The following is a 24,544-nucleotide window of genomic DNA, read 5'->3' on the forward strand; positions in this document are numbered from 1 at the left end:
CAACAGACATTGTATTTGTATTTCGGATACAATCCTGCTATTGTAATACATGAGGTCATCGATGAGGTCAAACTGGCTCATCTTGGCATCATCCGTGGTGCAATCTGACACAGACTGTGACTGTCAGAGGAGCATATCGGGCACCACGCAGACTCCATCTGTGAGCAGATCGGGGGATGTCTGGAACAACTTGACTAAAGACCCTGAAATAGTTTTTTCCTTCCATCAAACCTACACGCACAACACAGGAGAAAAAGCTCTGGGATGAGAGTTTATGAATCGGGACTGCTAACATGCAAGTTTATGGATCAGATCAACAATCGCTACAACAACAAGGCCGCTTGATCAATACTGTACCCTCGACCGTACAATTGTTCCTATAATTCTTCCCGTCGCTATAATCATTGAGACTGAAAAGAACAACACCTGATGAAATGTGAAAGCTTTCCCACGCAACCATGTAGCATCATGCTGCAGCATCAGATGTGTCATTTGTGGAATAATCAATCCCAGAATGCACCGCAGCGAGCTCAACAGATCAGCTCAAGATTATATGTCTATGTGTCCTATTAATTGAGTTTCTAAGGAATGTTTCCAAATGGCCGGAGGCTGATAATTGGGTTTCTATGAGTGGCCTATTACAGCATCATAAAGAGCTCCTCTCTGCACCCCCACATTCATAATGTCTCTTCAATGTGGTTTGTGTTCCTCGGTCAGTATGACATGGTCATGATGATCATATAAGGCCAAAGTAGCCTTGAAGCCAACATGACAAGTTCTGTCTGAACTAAACTCAAAACTGCAGCTCCTGCGAAGCCAAGAAATCATAAAACTGACATATAAACCAAATATTCTATCAAATAAATTGTGTTTACACTCACATGCTTTTCTGTGTTTTTGTAAAACTTATATGGTTGTATTTGAAGAGGTCATTTGTGTTTCCAAGTATAAAATCAAACTCCAGTCTGATTGTTTTGATGAAGTAATAATGACTCAATAAAAATGAGTAACCAACACAATAAAAAACATGATTTTTGTAAATAAAAAACCTAAACCAGTTTTTGCAAGTTCATTTGTTAACAGTAATAAATGCATTGGTCAACATGAACTAACAATGAGCAATATAGTTTAACAGCATTTATTTATCTTTGTTAATGATAGTTATTGCAAATACAGTTGTTTCCGCTTGTTTGTTGTGCATTAAACATGTACACTACCGGTCAGTTTTGGGACACTTGAGTGAAACGTTTCTCATTATTATAGTAATGTTTGATCTGAAGGCATGTGCTTAAATGTCTGAAAGTAGTTAAGTAGACAAAAATATAATTTTGCAAACATACAGATTTGCTTTATGACAAAACATCCATTAAAAATTTTTTTTTAGTTTTAAATAAAATGTTAGACTCAAAATGAACAGCCAAGAGCTCAGAACAGATGGGCACTACAGTAATATTGTTAAAAGATAATCTTAGGTCAAGACCTCGAAAGGCTGCTTATGAAATTACATTTTCTGCAAAATATAGTCAAAAGGTAACTACACTGAAGATGATAAAAAATTAAATGTTTAATATATATATATTTAGATGCAACATTTCCCAAAGTTCCCTTTGTTTTCTTTTATACTTTTTATATTATTCTAAACTGTGGAACAAATATGAACACATAAGGGAGTAAGTGTCTCTAATGTTAACAAATGCAAGTTTATTGTAAAGTGTTACCATTTTGTTTTTATAAACACAATGAAAGATATTCAGAACAATGCTTACAGCCAACCGGTTCTTGGACCCCATTGACTACCTCGGTAGGAAAAATACTTTTTTTTCTGTTGAACACAAAAGACATTTTGAAGAATGTCGGACAGCCAACGGTTCTGGGCACTTTTGACCACCATTTTTTTTTTCCTACAATTGAAGTCAATGAGGGGCGGGATCTGTTTGGTTACAAGCATTCTTCCAAATATCTTTCTCCGTGTTCATCAGAACAAAGACATTTATTGTTTTTTACATTTACAGATTTGGAAAAACTCGAAGGTGAGAAACTTATGACAGAATTTTCATTTTTGGGTGAGGTATCACTTTAAATTATAATTTTGTTATTTTCTATTAATCTGTTGCTTTCGCACAGAGTTAAAACACTATAAAACCCTTTAATAATGACTTGTCTGTAGTTCTCATTGCCCTTCTAATGTGAAAGAATTAAAGATGTCTATTTCTCTGTCAGTATAAACTGGGGCCAGTTGCGTAAACTTAGCCGCTAAGTTAAACTGCATCTTAACAACTAGTCCCGCTGACTAGCGATTATTTAAGACCAACCAGTCGTACTTTTCAGATTTCAAGATGACCAATCTTCCTTTTATCGACTTTAAGAAGTTGTGAAGAGTTATGCTGGAGAGGTCTGACGCTCTTCTGTATCTTCTGCCAGATGAGATCTGATTCTCATTTGACATTAAAGACATTAAAGTGTCAGCCTTAAGTTTTCTAAGTTTTACAGATCTAATTATAGTAAAGAGCACTTAAGCGTTCCTCTTTGTCATTCCGTTTCGTCTTGCTTGTGTAATGAACTCTATCCTCTCTACGTCCCTTAAAAATGCAATTCAACACAATGCAAACAAAATTACAATTAGAGGCTTTTACTCATTCTCATTCATACAGCTAAACCTCAGGTACGAAAAGAGGCCATCCATCAGCACTCGAATCAGTTTGCATCAATTCAAGTCAAATAATGAGTAAATAACTATAAAGTCATATTATGTTGGACTGTGTTCTTTTGTGTTGTCATTATCCGCGTGTTTGGATAGACCTGAAAAATGCATGCGCGCAATGTTTGTATCCTTTACCCACATCCGAGGATAGTGGGGGTCTCGACTCCCTGTCACTGTTATTGCGGGGGCCGCGAGCTGAGAAGTTTGGGAACCCCTGGACTAAACGCAATCGTGAGCAGTTTAACTGCCGGACATGCTTATGTTTAACGTGTTTTGGATTGATTTTTGTTTGATGAAGTGCATGTGACAGGTCGATGCTCACCATGTTCTCCACTCGTAGCTCGAAGGGCATGGGGTTATACACCATTAACTGCACCTCACACACGTCACCCTGAACCCACTGGAAATCTGCAACACACGCAAAACAAACACGAACATCATTCAAAAGTGTCACGCTCGGTATATATTCATATAGAACGAAAAACACATCCGGCTCTTCAACTTAAGAAGATCGGTGAATGTTGACAGTCTGATCAATAACAGCGTTCCCGGCCTGGAAACACAAAGTTCGCACACACTGCTCTGCAATGTAAATCTGATCAAAATACACCGCCGGCGGCCGTTGTGAATTTTCATCTCATACCTAGAGTCTTTAATATTAATCAACAATAGCACAATCTAGTGTGGGACTCTCGTCAATAAAAATCACAGTATTTTCAGTTGAATTTCATTTCTGCAGGAAAACCCTTTAGACATTAGACTATTTCCATGAATCTTAAGATGGAGACTGATCCGAATTAATCGTCTCCAAACAATGACTCCATGCTCTCTGAAGGATGAGATATATTCAGAGTATTACGGGCAGTATGCTTGGAGATTTCACGATGAAATGAATCAGAGACGCATCTGACGCTAATAATCCAGCATCTGAGGGACGTATGGAAATCAGATCACATGGATTCGATTCAAACAATAAAAACCAACGTGGAAGAGTCTGACCTTTAAAAGTAAACAGACTGTTTTTCTACTGTACCTTTAAGACTTCCGTACATGTCCGAAAATTCACTGTAACTAGAAGATACACTTCATTCAGAGCGGGCCAAATTTGTACATACTAAATAATACTGCTAGCGTCTGTTTTACATTATACTCCTATGGAGTAAAACGTGTTCTCAAAAACATCCTAAGCGCCTTTTTGGTCCTGAGCTGCCTTCATGCACAAATGCTATCTTTGAACATCGCTGTCTGCTATGTGTAACCACAGCTTCTTTTCTGACACAAAACCCTGCTTTTGTCAACGTTTTCTTGTCAAAAACAAGTCAAATGTGAACACAGCCTTTGTATGTTTGTTCATTCATTTTAGTACGTCATACCATGACTTTGACCAAAACAAAAGAGCCCCAAGAGAAATGTGAAACATCTCAGAGTCTTCACAAAGCTGCTTGGTAATAAAAAGGTTCTCTGATAATTATGATAATCACTATTATTATTTAGCTTGAGAGTTATGACATTAGTTCCGGGCAAAAAGTTTGCAAGGTTTCCATTAATAACACGAAAACAAATCATCGTAGGTTTCACGATCAAATACCCAAATAATGGTATAAATAATGGTTCTGATTCTGAAAATAATAAATATTTTTCCAGTTGAGTCAAGGAATCTATTAATCCCACCTAAAGCAGTGAATAAATCCAGAGCCCAGAGTAAACTCCAGGTCTCACTCCGGTGGGAAATTAAAGTAAGGCTGAGGAAGTAGCTTCTATATTATAGATGTTGTGAAGTCGGAGGCAGGGGACGGCTTTTCCATATGATGAATGTTTCAGAAAAGAGCAGGAACCTGTGAAAGGATGAGAGGCTGACAGGCCAGGGCAGGCCGGGCCAATTAAACCTAATATCACTCTGAAGAGAGATGCCCAGGAGGCGCTTTAATGATTTCATTTGAGCAAGATGCCACGCAAAGGCCCCGCGGTACTTCACGGAGGGAGGTGAGGTGCATTATGGGTGGTAAACGGAAATCACAGGTTCAGGAAGGAAGAAATGCACCTGTTGAGTGATGAATCCTTCAGCACAAATGAAGATTTTTGCTCGTACGTCATAATTGTAATCAGACAAATAAAAAGCCGTTGCCAGATCTTGATACGTAACAGAATACTGCGATTTATTGAAAGACATCACAGGTTTGAGGACTGTGAGTCTTGTGCCACAGAGAGAGAAAAAGAGATCTTGACTCTGGGTAAGAGGACCTAAAGGAGACAGAAGCCTGCAGATGTGTGATAGATTAAATATGCTTCAAGAATACATGAAACATGCATGTGAAGAGAGGTTTCTCCTCACAGGCAAACAGACATTTCTACATGAAAAGGAAAAACACCTGTGGAGTAGATTCTACTAAAGCCACAGAGAGAAAGAGACACAATTTCGTTTATTTTAAACGTTTTCTCATCTCATTTTATCCTCTACCATGCACTGTATTTTAATGCTATCTTATTGTTTGTTGTTGTTGTGATATGCATATTTCTTGTTATTGCTTTTAGGTATACAGATATATTTTGTATCAAAAACAATCATGCCAATGAAGTACTTTCAAATTGAAACTAAGAGAAGTGTAGAGAAAAGAAGGGAGAGAGAGAAGGAGAGAAAGTGAGAGGACGTATAGTAGAAATGTTTAATAGAATGCAATGTAAGCTTTGGATAAAAGCGTCTGCCAAATGCATGAATGTTAGAGAGAGAGAGAGAGAGAGAGAGAGAGAGAGAGAGAGAGAGAGAGAGAGAGAGAGAGAGAGAGACAGAGAGAGACAGAGAGAGACAGAGAGAGACAGAGAGAGACAGAGAGAGACAGAGAGAGACAGAGAGATAGAGAGAGGGAGAGAGAGAGAGAGAGAGAGAGAGACAGAGAGACAGAGAGATAGAGAGAGGGAGAGAGAGAGAGAGAGAATTCAATACATACTTTTAACTTGCTAGCTAATGTCATTTACTTTTTTGGTTGTTTTCAGATATAATCTGCATCATGAAAGTAACCTTTGTATATTCTTGCTTTGAAAACATCTATACTAGATGTTATAAATCAATACAAAACCTCAAATCTAATACAATTCTAGTAAACAACAGTTTTATGTAACAAAATCTCTTTTAATTTCATTTTTTTGGCTTGGATAAATTGACCTTTTTGCTTGACCCATTCTAAACAAACGGACCATCACGACAGCACTTTTGAGTTAATTCAAAGTCCCTGTGAACAAAAAGTTGCAATCGTATTTTGACACGTTTGAAAGGAGAAAAATAGTTGACGTGGTTTTCGTGTTTCTCTGCGATTTGACTGGATGTATAAAAAAACACAAATAAGAACCTCTACACAATACGTTTTATCAACATGAATCTTGAGAGAGAGAGAGAGAGAGAGAGAGTGCAGCGAGCTTCTTGAAGGTGTTGGAATGTCAAAGATTATTCACCGAACTGTGCAATTTCTCTCCATTTCCATTACAGCTACAGTAAAAGACTGTGAGCAGAACATCAAACTATAGAGACCCATAAAGAACAAACAGAAGAAAGAGAAACTAGAGCAATCAAATCCATCATCAGTTCACATAACAGTCCAGTGATTCTTCTAATCCGTCTGTACGTCACTACTGTGAAACCCTACCGGAAAGCCTCCTTCGGAGATTCACCATCACTCCTTTATCTCTGCTGTTGTTCATGTGTAAGGAGCTCTCCTGAATGACTCACATCAAGCTGAACTTGGTGTTCTCAAACCTTTTGTAGCTACACAAAAGCTGAACGGTTTGCTATTATAAAGAGCTGAGAGTATGATTGTGTGCTACAAGTGTCTTTTAAATAAGTGCGCTACACTTTCATTGATGCTCTGCCACTTAATAGATACCGGTGATATACGCATCCATATACGCATTTATTGTGATTGTCTAGTAACCACGCGATTCATTTCAACCAGTAACCAGTCATCCATTCCAAAGACATCGTATGTAATACTGCACGCTGCTGACTATTGACTCAGAATAAAATATAAAACAGTACGCGATCTGCAACGACAAACATTAAAAACAGCAGGCAAACATGCAAATGCAGCAGAGCGCCATGGCATCCAATGCATATATAATGTTCAAATACTGTGCACCGCACGTAAACTACATAGAAAAAAGTAGGTTGCGTGACATTCCCAACATATTCATCCATAAACAGGAAAAATCAAGCTGAGATCTCTTTAGTTTTGCAATTATTTCTCCTAGCGTCAATGAGATTAGAGCATATGGAAACATTTATTTCTTCTGAGGAAGAGAGTCAGAAGTCTCATGAGAGATTCAACAATGTCTCAAACTGAGCTCAGATTTGTCAAATCTGCCATCGACAGTCAATACAATATTATTGTACCTCTACAATCTATATTCGTTTTACACATCCATACTCTTCATGGATTTCAACAATTATTTTTTCTTTATTTCTCATAAGAACTTGACCAGAGACTAAGTTGATACTTAAATCAAACACAACTCCAGAACTCCATCAAATCTGATGAAAGAGCAACATCCAAACAATCACATTTTGCTCCGGGCAAGGTTGTGCATTTAAAAAATGGCTCAAAAATAATCTCATTTGTATTATACATCACTTAAACGTCCCAAATTGGTCAATCCGACATTGATCTACACATGGATGACACCTGTGGTTTGGGTCGTGAGTGTGTGCGCTTCTGCTGTGATGACAGACATGTCTACATTAGGCATTATACAGTCACACGCTGTGACTTCATCCATTCTGGATTGTGCTTTTGAGGTTGACAAGACTTATAAAGCAACACACGGCAAACCATCGTATCCATCTTAAATACACACCAAATCTTTGCTCTTTGGAGCCTTCCCTCACCATAAACCTCACGTTCTGAAAAGACGTCACCGAAAGCCACAGGCATTTACAGGAAGACTTTTACAGTAAAGAAAAGCTTTAAAAATGATGCGATCACTAACAAGCACCTCATTTGCACAGGGCTCTTCCCTACAGCGAGGTCACCCGGCTCCACACCACAGCCACCCAGCGCGGAAACTAAAGTCGAGGAGCGACGTCTCGGGTAGCGCGAGTTTGTTAAACCAGAAAATCAGTGGGGAGAGAGAGCACTCCCGCGTATGGACTCCTGCAGGTCATAACAAATGTTAAGAAGAGATGAATTGGCTGGTTGGAAAGTGCTGATTATCAGCACGCGCTCAGCGTGGGAGCAAACACGGAGAAAGCGCTCATACACAAACACGCTAAATATGAATATAAATTAATTTCACAAGCACACACAAATAAACACTTATACTATTCCAATATAGCAGTGCTACTAACAAGTATAAATAGACGTTAGGTTAAAAAAATGCAGAACACATAGCTACCAATTGTATTTCATTGAACGGGCATCTCGGTAGTTGTGAGCATTATATACATAACACCACATCAATCTCTTGTTTTAAAGGTGTGATCTATAAAATGTGTCTCTGTATCGCCATCTCTGTTTGAAACATTAAAAGTCCCAAAGAATTCATTGAAACAATATGTTAAATTGTTCTGTGATATCCACATTGAATGTATGGGGCTTAATTAAGTGCAAACATGTACAGCACTCGCACCGTACAGATGACTTGTTAACTGCCCAGCTCGCGCTCTATAAAGAAGACGTGTCCCAGCGCAGCTCGGGCCTAGAAGCCTTCATAACGTCACGGCTTGTTCAAAGAATACAACCATGTTCAAAGAATACAACCATGTCATCTCCAATCGTAAGGTTTCCCTGTCGACATCGTCCGATGCCAATTTGGTAGACATCGCCCAACCCAATTCACAATACCTGTTGTAGAAAAGCAAACTTTATTATACCTTAGAGTTATAGATTTGGCACCCTCTTTTGGCTTTACGTAGATGATTGATGCGCAGTATTAACAGAACGTAGTTCAGAGCTCGCCTTACCAAAGTTGTCAAAAGTCCATTGTTACTGTTACAGAGTGCGTTCATATACAAAACCACTCTTATAAACCATCTACCTATGGACTGTAAAGCCTTTCAAATCACCAATATATAAAAATATACTTCGTCTCTGACCGGACGACTGCTTAATGTCCATCCTAGTCAAAGTAACACTTCTGACGATTCGGCTGTGCACATCTGGCTAAAACACGGTCCGGATGATTTCCCGACTTCAATGTCACAGTCAGTGTTATGTTGGGATTGGTCTCTTTTTCAGTGATCTTTAACATGCACAAGAAGGAAACAATAGTGTTTGAGGCTCACGATATGTCATTTCCATGTACAGTCCTCTTATTTTTAATCTTTGCCTAGGTAAGTACAGTTTCCCCTTGAATGGCACCTTTAAATCAGAAATTACTTAACATCTGGGTTGAAGTCAAATGATGTTAAATTCACATTAGCTGCTGAAATAACTGTATAAAAATGATTTCCTTATGTATAGTTTTTATCTTGATTTCCAGTAAAAATATCCAAAGATTCTTAAATCAGGATATTTTTACTAGAGAAGCTAAATTAGGTAAGATTTTTCGTTTTCTGAAAAAAAAATATTCTTATGGTTGAAAGTTCTACCTGAATCTACAATATACTGTATATAGACATCTAATAAATAATAATATAAAATATCAAAATATTTCTGTGTATTTAAGAGAGCAAGAAGCTGCTGTTTTGTATAAAAGGATTCCTTTCTCTTCTCTGTAATCCTAAAGCTGGAGAACTTTTATAAAGTGCTGAAACAGCATCAGGCTGAGACCGAGTAAGAAAAAGCACTGATAAAGATGTTAAAGAGCGTTTCATGCCTCATTACGTGCGTAATGAAGGAGGAGACAATATCTCCCTCTGTCTCCTGCAGCAGTCCGCCCGGGAGACGAGATAAAACCCTGCTGTTCTTCTGGAAGACACACAACTCCAGACACCTGCGTGAGTCCTGTCTGCGCTCACTGCCCGAGGACATCTGCCCCGTGAAAACACAATCACAGTCTCGCACTAAGAAACAGCAAAATTACACAAATTACAGCATTTGAAGACTTGAGTTGGTCTTTGCTCGTGGTGCTCGCTTTAGTATTTTGTTATCTCGTGCAATGACGTGGACTCGAACTGTGTTTGTTTCTTAGACTTCAGCTATACAGTAAAAAAATCTGCTTCATAAATGATGTATGAGCGGGGATAATGTAGTGTACAGTCAGCCGGTTATCATCACAGAATAAACCCTAACAGCGTGATGAATGGCCGTGATGTGAAGTGGACGGTTTTATTATCCTAAAGAGGTTTTAGTGATAATGACCGTACATTATCTGGCATTACTGCATGGCTAAATATACACGTAAATGAACATGAAAAGAGTCCAGAGTGATTTAAGACATGAATTTAGCATTTAGCTAGAAATCACCACAAAATGCCAAAGCTTACCAATCAGAAACAAGCATTCCAGAGAGCCTATAAAATCACATTCTTTACTATTTAATGACATGTCAATAAAACTAACTGCCCTATATTATTACCTCCTAATCACAGGAAAATGTCTAAGAGGGCAAAAACACACCAATTATTGAGTATTTTATATTCTGTTATGCCATTTCATACATTACAATCTCAGACACTCAGGAATGAGAAAATAATGTGGTGTTTGTCACACACTTAGGACAGAGCGATACATTCTGTTCTTGAAGATAATTCCTGAAAATCACGCTAAACTCAAACGTCCGATTAAAGCTTCGCAGCAGGAACAGTTTAGATCAGATCTTACAGCAAAACCTTGCAAAGTACATGTTGTCACTAGATATGGATGCTAATGACACTTTTACGAAATGAAGGACGTGGGGGAATGGGATGTCCTTTTTTTAACTAATCTAAATATAATTAAATGTCAAATAAAATAAAACACAATCATTTGTTATAAAAAAAATACAAAAGAGTAAGTCATAAAACACTTGAACACCCACCGCTATCACAAGTTAAACTTTAAACCACATTCATGACCAACAACATCCCCTTTGAAAAAACTCTACATTACAAAATCTCTCGGTCTCAGATTCTTTTAGCTTCATCTCTAGATCCCTCGAGATTAGTTTGCATGATAAAGCTTTGAATTAATGGCAAATGCAGGAATCACTGCCGCCATTCCTCATACTGTGGTGTGTAACTCGTGCTGCAGGTTCTGGAGAGGTGCGCTAGCAAGCAGACGTACACTTTCTGCTCTGTGAATGATAAAGCTGGCGACAAAATCCCAGAGACTTACACTGAAAATCACAAATCATAGAAGCTTGGAGGTGAGCACTAGCCTACAAACCATTCATAGCAATGTGCTTAAAACCACAAAACAATCTTGGCGACCGTGCAACCACACGCTAGCATTACAGTAGCGAGTTTCTAAAACTAGCATGTCCTGCCACCCGTTCAAAGTATATGACGTAGATATTCTGCTAATAATTAGAAATGTTGCATATTTAAATGCTTGAAACAACGGCTTAAAATAATTTCCACTTGTTTACACAAATGTAAACCAGATAATTCATTAAAAAAGTCTCCCATGTACACTTGATTTTAAAGGGTTGAGCCCTAAGATAAAAACACATTTTCTTTCTGACTACCTCAAGAGAATTAAAAGCAGCCTGGTTGTGTTATTCTCACTGAACGTGCAGTTTAAAACGCGTCAAGTGTTTTGTTAATAGCAGCCTTGAGCTGAGAGAAGATTTGTTCAGCGCATTCAGAGTTTTACGATGCTTGAATATAAAACTGCTCCTTTTGGGCCGAGCCTCAAACAACTGGTTTGATTTCAAGCAGAAGCTTCCACCATATAAAACCCCTTCTTGTGATCAGTCGATAAGTAAGGTCGACTACAGTTTTTGACATTTTCGTAGGCTATACCTTTTTCCACCTGCAAACGCTCTCCATATTGAAGGAAAGAACTTGTGTTGCATCAACATTGCCTAAAAACACAAATCAGCTCAATTGCGCCGCCCATCACAACACAACCACAAATACAGTTATGCACATCACTTACCCACAAAACCCTACATGTAACTGAAGTCAGATTTCTTGATCAAAAGCCCAAAGTCAAAAATTTATCTCCAGCAAATATTCTCAGCATCTGGGGATGAAAGTCAATGCAGTTGCATAACCAAAAATAGCTACAAACACAACCTGGAAGCACGTGGACTGTTTCTAGGGGAATAGGAGTAAATATATTCACAATCTGAAAGCCGGCTTGAAGGCAGAGGCCTGCTCCTCGCACAGGGACGACATCAAGCCATACATTTATAAAATGAGTTCAGGCTCCGTGTGTCGGGCGGAGATTAGACCAGTGCGAAGCAAACACTGCTGATGGAATACTGAGTAATACAAGCCAACAGCCATGTGTGGTTTTACCTAATGAGCCCCAAATAAACAGCCGTCGTCTGCTTGTTAAAAAATGCAATTTAATATAATCCACCTCCAGAGAGAATCAGTTTTACCGTCTCAGGAACTTTGCTACGATACTCACTACAGTTACTAGTGTGACTCTTGGGTGTATTTAGAGAGTCTGTATGTATGTATAGAATAATAATGGGACTTGTGAGAGATAATAGACTACGATTTAGAACAAGGTGTTTAAAGGTAAGGGCAGTTCACATTATAACGATAACTACAGAGCAAAGATTTATAGTTGTAAAGTTGTTTAGTTACAGTTTTCAGTTATAGTTTTAAGGGCAGTTCACAAAATAACGATAACTATAAAGATAACTGTACCTATAACTATATTTGCGTCCAAACCAATAACGTTATGTTTATTTTAAGCCTGCGCGCTGTAGTTTTTTCAGCCACTAAAATTTATGTAGATGACCAGTCGATGCTTTCGTTTTCATTCCTAAACGTCTTTTCTCCTAAATATGCTATGACAACAAAGGCTGGATGCTCTCTCTGACGGCTGAAGGTGCGCACATATCCGGCACATAAAGCATATATTTTCCCAGCTTGCTGATTCATAAGTGTTGCATAGATATAATATCCCGCCGTAAACACACCGCTTTCCGACCACTACAGTCTTTAATTCTGACATAAAAGCAGCGTTGCGATCACCAATAGTCAAACATTATCTGCCATAAACTGCCTGACAGTATGTTTTATTGTTCATCACTTGGAAAAAAATGTGATCCCAACGATATCGTCTCTGTATTGTTATCGTTACTGTATGGTGTGAACCCTGTTGTTCTCCTGAATTAATTTATCTTTAATAATTATTTTTTAAACGTTATTTTTTATAGTTTTCGTTATAGTTATCGTTATATTGTGAACGGCCCATTGTAATTATAATTAAAGATTAATAGTTATAGTTTTAGTTATATTTGTATAGTTACAGTTTTTAGTTATAGTTATGATTTTATAGTGATAGTGGTTGTTGTAATGGTAGTTGTAGTTGTAGATATATTTATATTAAAAATAAATTAAATTTAAATACACACATTTAATAATTCATTTTATTTATTTATTTTAATGTCATATCACCATTTAAGGCTATTCGTGGCAAACTCCAAATAAATTAAAATAAAATAGAAAATATGAACTATAAAATAGAACGACTTAAAAACAACAGAATAGAGGTTATCAATGACACTCAAAATTAAGAAACACTGAAAATAAAGAAAATCTCACAAAAATGAACATCCTCCAGAAAACAAATGAATTCTGTACATGTCAACTCCTACCGCTTGAACATTACACATCTCCCTGCTATCATCTGTATTCACGAAAGGCATCGCTCTCGTTTCAGGATTGGAGATGCAAACAGAATTAGACAGGACCTGGCGGCCCCGAGACTATTCTCCGCCCGGGCAATTACAGGAAAACCTTTCTGATGTTATATAACATATTACAGCAGACATCTTTTCAGCTTATAGAATCTGACACGGTAGGAGAGTAAGAATACGGCACATAAAATATTCCCTCAATCTGTAGTCACGGTGGTGGACGAGCGGGCGGACGCAGCTGTTGATGCAAATATCTGATCAAGAGAGGAAGAGCAAACGCTTAATGCCCGGCAGCGCTGACAGTTATCTCAGTTCTGCCCGGAGAAACAACCGGCATTACAATTAGTGTTAGAGAGCCGTGAGGGCGGAGACAAAGCTTATGAAGATTCAGGACGAACTTGCTAAACTGATTGTTGATGTGAGGCTCTAGTAGACCAACGCAATGATTCAACTGAATCGCAGATGTGCAAAACAAATCAACAGCAAACAATTAATTTCTGACTTACATGGAGTTTGTCCACGATGGAAGCAGGCACATCTTGACCAAGGCTGTAAAGGTTAGGATAAATATTCACATCTTTTCCAAAAGGTCACCCTCCGAGAGTGGACACAAGGGCAATCCCATAATGCATCTGTGATTTCTGTGTCAACGAGGAACTAACTCCTGAAAATCTCCTTACTCATAAATGTATTTATGTGTCTGTGGGGGGGGCGTAAAGGTTTTGGATATACTCATCAAATGTTTTCTTGCAAATATATACAATGAATGAGTCAAAAAGCAACTGAAGTGGACATTCAAGAGTTCCTGATGTTATGATACGCTCATAAATCTTTAAATTTTCTAACGTCAACAGGTTTGTGTGAGGGTTAGGGTGTAGTAACCATCTTTATCTCAGTATGAAAAGCACTGTGTGTCTGAAAAGTCCCCATTAACAAAACTTCAAAGGTCTCATGTGTGTATGAGGCTCAGCAGTCCCGGTCAAATGAAATTATGCAAGTATATCTCCTTGAGTCAGTTAATGCACGACTAATTATACAACAACAAAAACACAAACACTAAACCCCTGGCTCTACTGTGTAGAGTGTGTGAGTGTGTGTGTGTGTGTGTGTGTGTGTGTGTGTGTGTGTGTGTGTGTGTGTGTGTGTGTGTGTGTGTGTGGGTGGGTGCATGCGTGGCTGTTCACTTTGATAAAGGTCCTCTCTCCAGAGACATCTAGTGTGTGACTCACATCGCTTTCTGGCAAGACTGCAGGATGAACACACACACACACACACACACACACACACACACACACACACACACACACGAACACACATGTGCACACACACAGACAGAACTACAGGTATACACTCACAGGAACACACACACATGCACACAGGCTAGTGAAGGCACATACAAGCACACTCAGGTGCATACAGTTGCAAACACACACAGACAAAGCAGGCACACAAATGCAGGTAGCAAACACACACACAAAGGCTCAAAAACAGACACACAGGCACAAACAAGCGTGCACACACACACACACACACACACACACACAGGATCAAACACACACACGGGGGCAAACACACACAGAAGTAAACAGGAGCACACACACAGGAGCTAACAAACAAACACACACACACACACACAGGATCAAACAAACAAACACACACAGGAGCAAACAAACAGGAGCAAAAACAGACACAGGTGCAAACAGACACACACACAGTAGCAAACACACACACACAGGAGCAAACAAACACACACACAGGAGCAAACAAACAGGAGCAAAAACAGACACAGGTGCAAACAGACACACACACAGGAGCAAACACAGACACACAGGAGCAAACAAACAGGAGCAAACACACAAACAGTTGCAAACAGACACACACACAGGAGCAAACAAACACAGAAGCGAAATGTGCAGAAGCGCACATTTGAACACTTTGCAGCAATATAAAATCCAGTAATGTCTCTGAGGCCAAGAAGCCTGTGGCCTAAAGTTCAGATGTTGAAACACGAAAAACCTAGGTACTTTCCACTGACCAGTAACTAAGATACAGACATAGTCCAGTAGTTTTGATGATTTCATGTGGGATGTCTGAGAAATCTTTTGAACTACAAAATCAACTTTCCAAATCAGTGTGTGTAATGTTTACCTGATGGTCATCACCTGTAAACTCTACCTGGAGAGAAGCACACGGGCGGCAGCGCTGCATAAAATATTCAAAGCAACAGAGCCTTGAGGGCAAACACCAACGAGTGACATTTTTCATTGGCCAAAGATTTGTCTGTCAACACGAAGTATGTGACTAAGACGTTTGCCTTGGGTTCTCGCTTCACCCCAGACAGACTTGACACGTCCCCTCCTCCTACTCCTCCTCCTGGAATTCTGGGAAGTTATTAAGCGGCCAAATCCAACATCGAGGAAGTTCACAAAACAATAACGTTTACGGGCGCTGTTTGAGGCTACAAAGTGTGTGGGAGCTGTTAAGCAAGGGTTGAATGAATAATAGAAATGGTTTAGCGACCACAGGGAAACGCTTTGTTTGGTGAACTTTAGACGGGAAGACGCGATGTGTTTGAGAACGAAGGGGAAATGAAAGCTGTGCATCACAGTGATGCTCTTATGCTTTCATGTCAATGAGGTGAAGGGTTCTGATGACTGCTTGAGGGACAGTTCACCCAAAAATCATTTATTTACCTTCATGTCAATTTAAACCTGCAGAACACAAAATAATATATTCTGAAGAGCAAAGAGCGTTGGTGAACAAACAACATTGAACCCCATTGACATCCATTGTTTGGACACGAAACCACTGAGACATTTCTCAAAATATCTTCTTTTGCGTTTTGCAGGGGATAAAAGGTCAGATACAGGTTTTGAATGACATGAGGATAAATAAATGACAATTTGATTTTGATTTTTGGGAGAACTATCACTTTAAGAAGAGAGGGATAAGCAAGTGTTCAACGGTTCCAAAGCGAGTAGCATTTCACTGAAGACACAATTGACGGCTCACAACTAAAACACCATTTATTATGCAAATAACCAAAACAAATCTATATTTAATGCAAATCATCTACTTATTCTTCCTTTCTGAGTTTTTAGGTGTTTGTGTGATTACCTGAAAATTCAATAGACTCTAAACGCCCTTAAAAAGCCTTTTCCCTGACTTTCACTGACTAAAAAGTTGAATTTCCATGAATGAAACCCAGTCTTTGAAGCGGTCGTTTATTAGCTCTTGAAATGTAAAGTTTTTCTGCCATTTTGCTTAGTTAAGAGCTACAGGTGACTGCATTTAACTTAAGTGATTGCCAGGTAACAAGCGGGAAGGAAATACGCTATGGCGCTGAACAAAACCATAACAATACACAAAAAGATTGTAAAAAAAACCACAAAGAAAATACAGTTTGGAAAATTACTCTTTGATAAATAGAAACTACATTTTAAAATGTGACACAGAAAAATCCCATTCATTCCATAACTTTCAATGTCTGGAATAGACCAGAAATATTCCAGAAATCCGATGACCCTGTAATAGTGCCCACATGTAGATTCTCCATGCCCACCTAAAACTAACCACAATCTGTGACGGAAGCAGATGACTAACCCGCTGGGAGTATCGAAGTGGTCATGGGATAGCACGTAAAACATACCTAAAGTGGGCATTTACAGCAGACGTTGGTGGGTTTTGGCAGAAGGAAACGAGACAGGCTGGAAACAGCCATCTGACTCTTATACAACATGATTTGTTTGAAAAGTCGGGGCAAGCGCACACTGAACACCCATCTGTCATCATCACATTCCTGCCATGTTCTCAAGGTCCCTAAGATCCAAAAACACTCAACTATAGAACTGAAATCATTTCGATACGATCCCTAACCGACATTCTGAGTCAAGAAAGCTATTAATATTGTAACAGAGCATGATGATTTAAAATAATAGTTTAACCAAAAATGAAATTTCTTTCATCATTTACTCACCATCATGTCATGCCAAATCTTCTGCAGAACACAAAAGAAGATATTTTAAAGAACCTTGATAACCAAACAACAATTAACCCTATTGACTTCCATTCCACACAAAGCCACGGAGACATTTCTCAAAATATCTTCTTTTGTGTTCACCTGATTTAGAATCACAGTAACAGGGTATTTTCATAAATGCCATACTGCTGTTTCATAAGTCATATTTACATACCATGGTTTTACTATAGTAATTTACCCTGGAAGTACCATGTAAATATGGTGCTATACTGTCTGAATACGCTACTCACACAAAACTGTCATAAATATCTACAGTAAATACAGTCGATTGTTATACAGTTTTGGATTATCATTAACAATGGTGTCATGCCGATTATGATATTGCAATCTAGAGTCACTGCATTAATACCATCACTGAAGAGCAGTACCGCCACATCTCCTCATCATCGCTCAGTGTTGGACCACCCAGTGTGTTATTCACAGTTTCACATCACAAAGTGTTTCTTTAACACTGTAAAGTGCCAAAATGATGTTATTTGTCTTAATGAGTCTATAAAAAATACATCCCTTGCCATGTGATTTTGCTTAAGAGCCTTAAAAACACCTTAAGTTCATCCAACAGCCACCGACTGCCAGCAGTAAAAGACAAATCCAAACAGACCCTGTGAAATGACAATCGTGTGCGTTTGCTTTCTCTGAAACGAAGCGATACAGACATAAACACACATCGTGTGCGCTGTTAAAATTATACGTTATTAAACGATATACATTTATGAAAACACCTGTTTCAACACCTGCTTGTCCCACACAAATCTTATATCCTCGAACTATACCACCTAACCAACACCGCTCCTGTAAAACTCATTTGTGCCGTCACCGTATGAGAGATGCTGAAACTCAACACATCGTATTAAAGCTCCTGCACACAAATGTACTTTACGATCCGTTAAATTCTCACGTTGTTAAATTTTCATCTTTGTCATCTGATTTCGGTGCGCCCGGAGAATCCATAAGCAGTGCTTTCAAGCATCTTTCACAAAAGTGTGAGACGTCATTTAAAAGGTTAAGTGCCGTGTGAAAACCCTTAAGGCGAAAGTGTAAGAAAGACAGCGGATGCTGACGTACCGATCTTCTTGGAGCGCTCGTCTCTGTTGTGCATGCTGATTGGAGAGTAGATAAAGGGGCTGGCAGCCGACATCCCCTGTCCCAGAAGCCCTTTCACCTTATGTGGCCTCAAACTCACTGGTAGATTCAGAAGAGACACAGACCTACAAACAACACCAAATAAAAAGTATAAAAGATAAAATAACTAAAACCGCACATTATCTATAGTCTACACAACATTCTTTCTTAAAATCATGTCCATCCTTAAGCATCACTGAATGTGGTTGAAAACTCACAACTCAAATTGTATTTTTGTTCATTTAATAGCAAAGAAAGATGTAGTTTTTTTTCCACAAGTATACAGGTTTAAGACCGTCTCCATGCTTTCTTTTTCTAAATCGAGCGCTCTACAGCTGACCAGCATTCACCTCTTTTCAGTTCTGCTAAGATATTCACAAAAAGACGCTCGGAAAAACAGTATCATCGTATTCAGCGATAACGCTAAAACATCTGCCAGTACTGTTGCCACAGCAACATCATCTCAGAACGGCAATCCGAACGGTTTTATACTGACATTTACTCTCTTATAAGACAACAATCTCTCTCACGAGACGGCAATATTCCTTTACGGGTCGTTTCTAAAAAGATGCCTAAATTACAGCTCCAGGAGAAAGACGACGAGAGAGATATTGTGCTTAACAATGTATGGGAGACTAATATCGGGAGAAACACAATTTGTCTGAAGTTTTACAACCAAATATCCTTTTAAAAATAAATTAAGGAAATTATTCAATTCTTTCAACACAAAAATGCAAAGCGCCCTGCTGAGAGCAGAGCTCGGAGAAATGAAGACTTCAATCAAGTTAATATGCAAAGCTTTACCCACCACCGGGATTATACAACTGTTAAACGTATTTATAGACCCTTCACATACACACACAGAAGATCGGTGAAGTCCATGGGACAGATGAAGGAATATTACATTTTCTGCTTCCAATTAAAAAGTCAATTTTGACAAGGATCATAAAAAGCTTCTTGCTTTTTGAAAGAGTTTCTAACACACAAGGTCAGATGAGTGGAGATAAATGCAACCGAATGCATTATATGTTTTAAAAAAAGCACATTTGTCTTTGAAAACAGGATCTTCACTTCAATTTGTTCCACTTAAATCTGTTCCTGTAGAGAGATTTAAAGTGGGATCTAGACATCACCTGACGATGGGCAGTTTGGTGAAGGGAACAGGAGGTAGTTTGAGTCCATCGGGGAGGGTGATCACTTCCATTCCACCAGGACATTTTGATGTGTAGTTCTCCAAACTTTGGGTCACTTCTTTCTTTTCTGTAGAGACAATGAAAGATTAAAGTGACAGTATATGATGTAGCTTACAGCTCAAGCAACAACGGTTAATTCATCAGTTAATCAAAATAAACACAGTTTACTACCACAGTTAAACATGATTTAGACACCTGTTAATGTTTGATGTTGTGTTGTATTAGGTCAAATCAAATTATCTCTAAATGAATCTTTAAAAAAGAAATGGGTAATTTGCACTGCTTAACTACCAAAAAACATTGTGGTGCACCTATGAATCTCTTCTTTTAAAAAGATGTTTTTTATAACAACTATATAAAAATCATTCATAATAAACGTATAAAAACATTTAACCAAATTTCTTTTGTCTCGGTTTTATAAGACAATAATCATACAAAAACAAAACCTCAGTCCAAACATAAAAAAGTCTTCGTTTAGTAAATTGTTCTCATTATTAATGAATAATAGAATAAAACACATGGCAAAGTTTTAGCATCTTTATAGTTCGTTTACATAGGAAAAAATAAGTAGCTTTTGAGATCCAACCCCAGAGCACATAGCTCTCCAAATCATCGATGCATCTAAAGTCAACGGTTAGCCCCATGGGAGAAATTACCCACAATCCTCCTTCACGGGCCTCTAGCCCAGAGCGCCATATAAATTTAACAAGGCAAATCATTTGAGCGTCCGTACATCACAAGCGAGACCAGCGCTGCTACCGATTGAGTCTATTTTAAGCTCAGTTTCCACAGGTGAGCATCTTACTGACTTACAGCTCTGTCTATAAAAATGTTTACGGCCTCGATCGGCCATCAATTTACACGCCGCAGCCAATAAAACCAATGATCCAGGTGCCGTCTAAATCAGATCCTATGCTCAGAAAGAACTCCTTCAGCACTGAACAGGAGCGATACTCATTAGAGATGAGATAAACAGATGCACAGTATCGCTGATCTAATGTTGGTATCGATCAGTCAACAATTAGGTTGGGATCTTTTTCCAATCTTTATCCTTTTCTATTGTCGGTCTTATGAACACTACAGCTGCGTGGATGTATAACTTTATATAAGATTGACCATTACATTGTTTCTCTGCCATAACATACAAACAAAACAATAAAACGTTGGTAGCGGAGCGCCGCCCATTCCCTCACGATTTACTTATAGCCGCCATTATTGATTTAGCTTCAATCTCATCAATATTTCACTTCTCATGAAGGGATGCCTCTGGCCCGCCGTGAAGACAAACAGAAGACAGAGAGGTTCGGACTAGATGGAGAGAATACACCTCACTGCATCTCACGTGGCGCAGAAAACCTTAAAACTAAGCTTTTTAGATTCGGAAACAAATTACAAATAAAAACAAATATGCTTGAAATATCGGATGCCAAATTGGCCTAATTTTTCTGGTCTTAATCGGCATGATTGATCACAATTCATCATGTTTTATCAAAACCTTTCCATTTTTCTTTTTACTTCGCCAAAACTGCTTAACATTCATAACAGTGATATACAATCTAGCCATTTGACAATCCAATCATATTTCAGTGGATAAACTCATATTTACATGATTTCCTATCAAATCATGCCTTTTACTCTGCAATAGGTCACATTGGAGAGGTGAAATTCATTGCTGCTATTGTGTCGTGTTTTCTTAAAATTGCCTGCGGAAGTAAACCAACAAACAGCATTTATTGTGTTTTTAAAAATGCATGTAAGTGCACCCAAACTTCAGAGCGAATATAAAAAAACAATGGAATGGATGTTCACAGATTCTCAGAGACCCTGTCCTCTATAACTATAATTTGGTTATACAACACTTAACTCACAAGTCCATCTATTTGGAGAATATTAAAACCGACTGGATTTATTCACAGAAAGATTGAAAAGCCATAAAAAAGACGTCCCTTTAATGTGACACACTCAATGATTTCATGAATATAAAAAATAAACAGAAATCATGGTCACATATTCAAGACTCCAGACACATTGAACTGATAGGGGAGGCACAAACTCAGACAAAAACATCTCCATCTTCACGCCATTATTTTATGTCATCTCCACTTTCCTGATCAATAAAAAGGAAACAAAGTTGATGAAAAAATGAACAGCTTTGTAAACCAACAACCCAAAGTATCGATCCAATCTTATTCATCATTTCAGATGTTGGCCACAATATTGTCAGATCGACTGAATAAAAGCGATTATTTTCCACACTGAAAAGCTTTTATTGCTTTTGGAAACAGCACAGAAATCCAAGATGTCTCTTTCACTCCATCTCGTTTGAAAAGATCATACTGAAAAGATAAATGAGAAAAGGAAGCCATTAGATTACAAACACCTCAGTCAGTGACCAGGCCAGTCAAAGCCATTCATTTTCTTACTAATGGATACTGAAGCGTCAGCACGACTGACAGAGAGTTGATGTCCAGTGAACACATCTATCCTTCAGTAAATTATGCTCATGAGGACAGATAATCTCAACAGCACAACACTAAGGTTAAAATAAATGCACAGCATCGCCCTCCAATTGACGGAAAGGAGGAATGTGTGTTTCCTCAAGAAAGATTGTTCTGCGTAAAGACCATAAAAGAACATAAGCGATCACATCAAATGATCAAATGATAAGGGTAAAAAAAAACATGAAAATGTTTTTTTCTGGTAATTGATTAGGAAATTGTCCCAACTTCATTTATTAATTTCTTTGAAAAATTGGTTTTAAAAATGCTTTAGAAATGTATAACTTCGGAAAACTGTAGTCAAAATAGATTAGATGTGAACTCCCTCGATACTTAAAGAAGCATCTCAAGAAGCTGCTTGATAAAATGTCAGTGTTTCGAAGTTTAGACATATCATCTGAAATCTGAATAAATAAGCCTTCAGTTGATACAAGGTTTGGGCGATATTTGGCCGATATATCACTATTTAAAAATATGAGGGTGCAAAAAATTCTAAGTATTGAGAAAATGGTCTTTCAAGTTGTCCATCAGCGGCGCTTTGCAGGCCGTGGCTAATGGATTGAACACACTACAAGACTTTTAACATCTGAACAGATTTTCTTATTAGACATTGCAGACTTTTTGTAAGTTTCAGATAGAAACACACTAAATGATCAAATCTACTGGACGCCACAGACTTTCTGCAACAAGTCCAGACTGAAAATCTGGGCAAAAGGTCTTGTAGTGTATTTTAGCCTTAAAAAGAAATTGGTTAGTTTTAACGCTGTATGTATTGGCGTACTGCTATAATGACGTTGTGGAAAGTAAATTAATCCAAAAGCTGAAATTCTTCTACATAGAAACCAAACTTGAGTGGGTGATTCTCAAAGAGCGAAGTTTGTAGGTGTGTTTCTGGCCAAAATGATTTTTGGCACAAATGAAAAATCTAACATTTTGACCCATTTAGGCTAATGTATTGTTGACTATCGCTACAAAATTACCTGCGCTACTTATGACTGGTTTTGTGGTCCAGGGTCACATTTTAGACCAACGAAGATGACAAAATTTAACATTTTTGATTTCATTTTTGTTATAAAGTCGCAACATAAATCTTATAGTTACATTTGTGTTAATCCGTTCATTTTAGGTTTACTATTATTCCAAAATGCAAGTGATTTTCAACCTCCAAACCACAGCATATAGGCTATATTATATATTTCAATTAAAATGATCCGGGTTACTTAAAACACATGAAATTGAATTAAATGAGGGAAAAAAGCAATACAGAGAGGGTTTTTTTCCCAAAGAGAATTGATCGGATGGAAAAACTGAGTTTAAAATAGACCTTGATGATGTCAGCTACATAAGAAACACATATCAACTGCAGGTACAAAAACACTATCACTGTAAACCCTAATGTTGTATGTACTTAAACAATCAAGTGAGGTTGACTAAACATTAATTAAAATTTTCCGTTTCGGGCCTGTCACTTAAAAATATGAGTTCATTCAACTGTATGTACCTTCAAGATGCAGAAACTTAAAATTTCAAGTGTTCTGAGCTCAAAATCATGATTAGTCCTCAAAAATAACCCCTTAAAATAGGTCATTTTCACAAATGCTGTCTTCTTGACTAAAATGCGTTTCAGTGCAAGGTCTTTTCTCTTATTTTAATCAGAAAATAAATGGTTTCAATTACAATTATTGACCATAAAGTTAATACGTTTACTTATTTTTATTTAGGGAGAAACTTTTCAAAGTTTATAAATGAACTTTAAATCATAAAAAGTAAAAAGTATTTTTCTGGCACTGGGTTGCAAAGTTTTCAACCAAAAGCCTTTTAATACATTTGTGTTAATATTTATACAGGCAGGAACACGCATAGGCCTACATGCCACATGCTGAAATACGCGAAGAGTTCCTCACAAGTCTCCTCGCAAATCTCATTAAAACTCATCATAATCGTCTCATCTTGTCGGTATGGTTTTGTTTATTTCTTTATTTTCATTTGAAGACGGACAGCATGAAATTACTTTAAATCGGGGAAATTTCATTGATTTTGATCGTGCAAACGCGGTTGAAGCTTGTTTTTATGTGTTAGCGACCACTCATTCAGTGTTTTAGGTTTATTTCACACGGCTCACTCCGTTCTAACGATTTAACTTTAAAGTGATCGCCATGCGGAGTTCTGTTCTGCCTAGCAACAAGAAAACGATTGCACTGATTGGTGGATTGTATAATTGGCCTCATCTGTTCTGTTGCTGACACCCCACTTCAAGCAAGCC

The 24,544-nt window shown here is 38.1% G+C and overlaps 1 protein-coding gene across 2 annotated transcripts in view; it reads right to left on the reverse strand.

Moving 5' to 3' along the window:
• Positions 1 to 24,544, reverse strand: part of trappc9 (trafficking protein particle complex subunit 9) — a 146,262-nt gene that overhangs the window by 102,060 nt on the left and 19,658 nt on the right. For both annotated transcript variants that reach the window (XM_079485643.1, XM_079485642.1), the window contains 3 exons: positions 19,724 to 19,850; positions 18,534 to 18,676; positions 3,024 to 3,109 (listed from right to left, as the gene is read on the reverse strand). In XM_079485643.1, the coding sequence (XP_079341769.1) occupies positions 3,024 to 3,109; positions 18,534 to 18,676; positions 19,724 to 19,850 (356 nt within the window). The remainder of the gene's footprint in view (positions 1 to 3,023; positions 3,110 to 18,533; positions 18,677 to 19,723; positions 19,851 to 24,544) is intronic.

Source organism: Barbatula barbatula (assembly GCF_947034865.1).
Source record: "Barbatula barbatula genome assembly, chromosome: 21".
In the NCBI taxonomy this organism is placed as follows: Eukaryota; Metazoa; Chordata; class Actinopteri; order Cypriniformes; family Nemacheilidae; genus Barbatula; species Barbatula barbatula.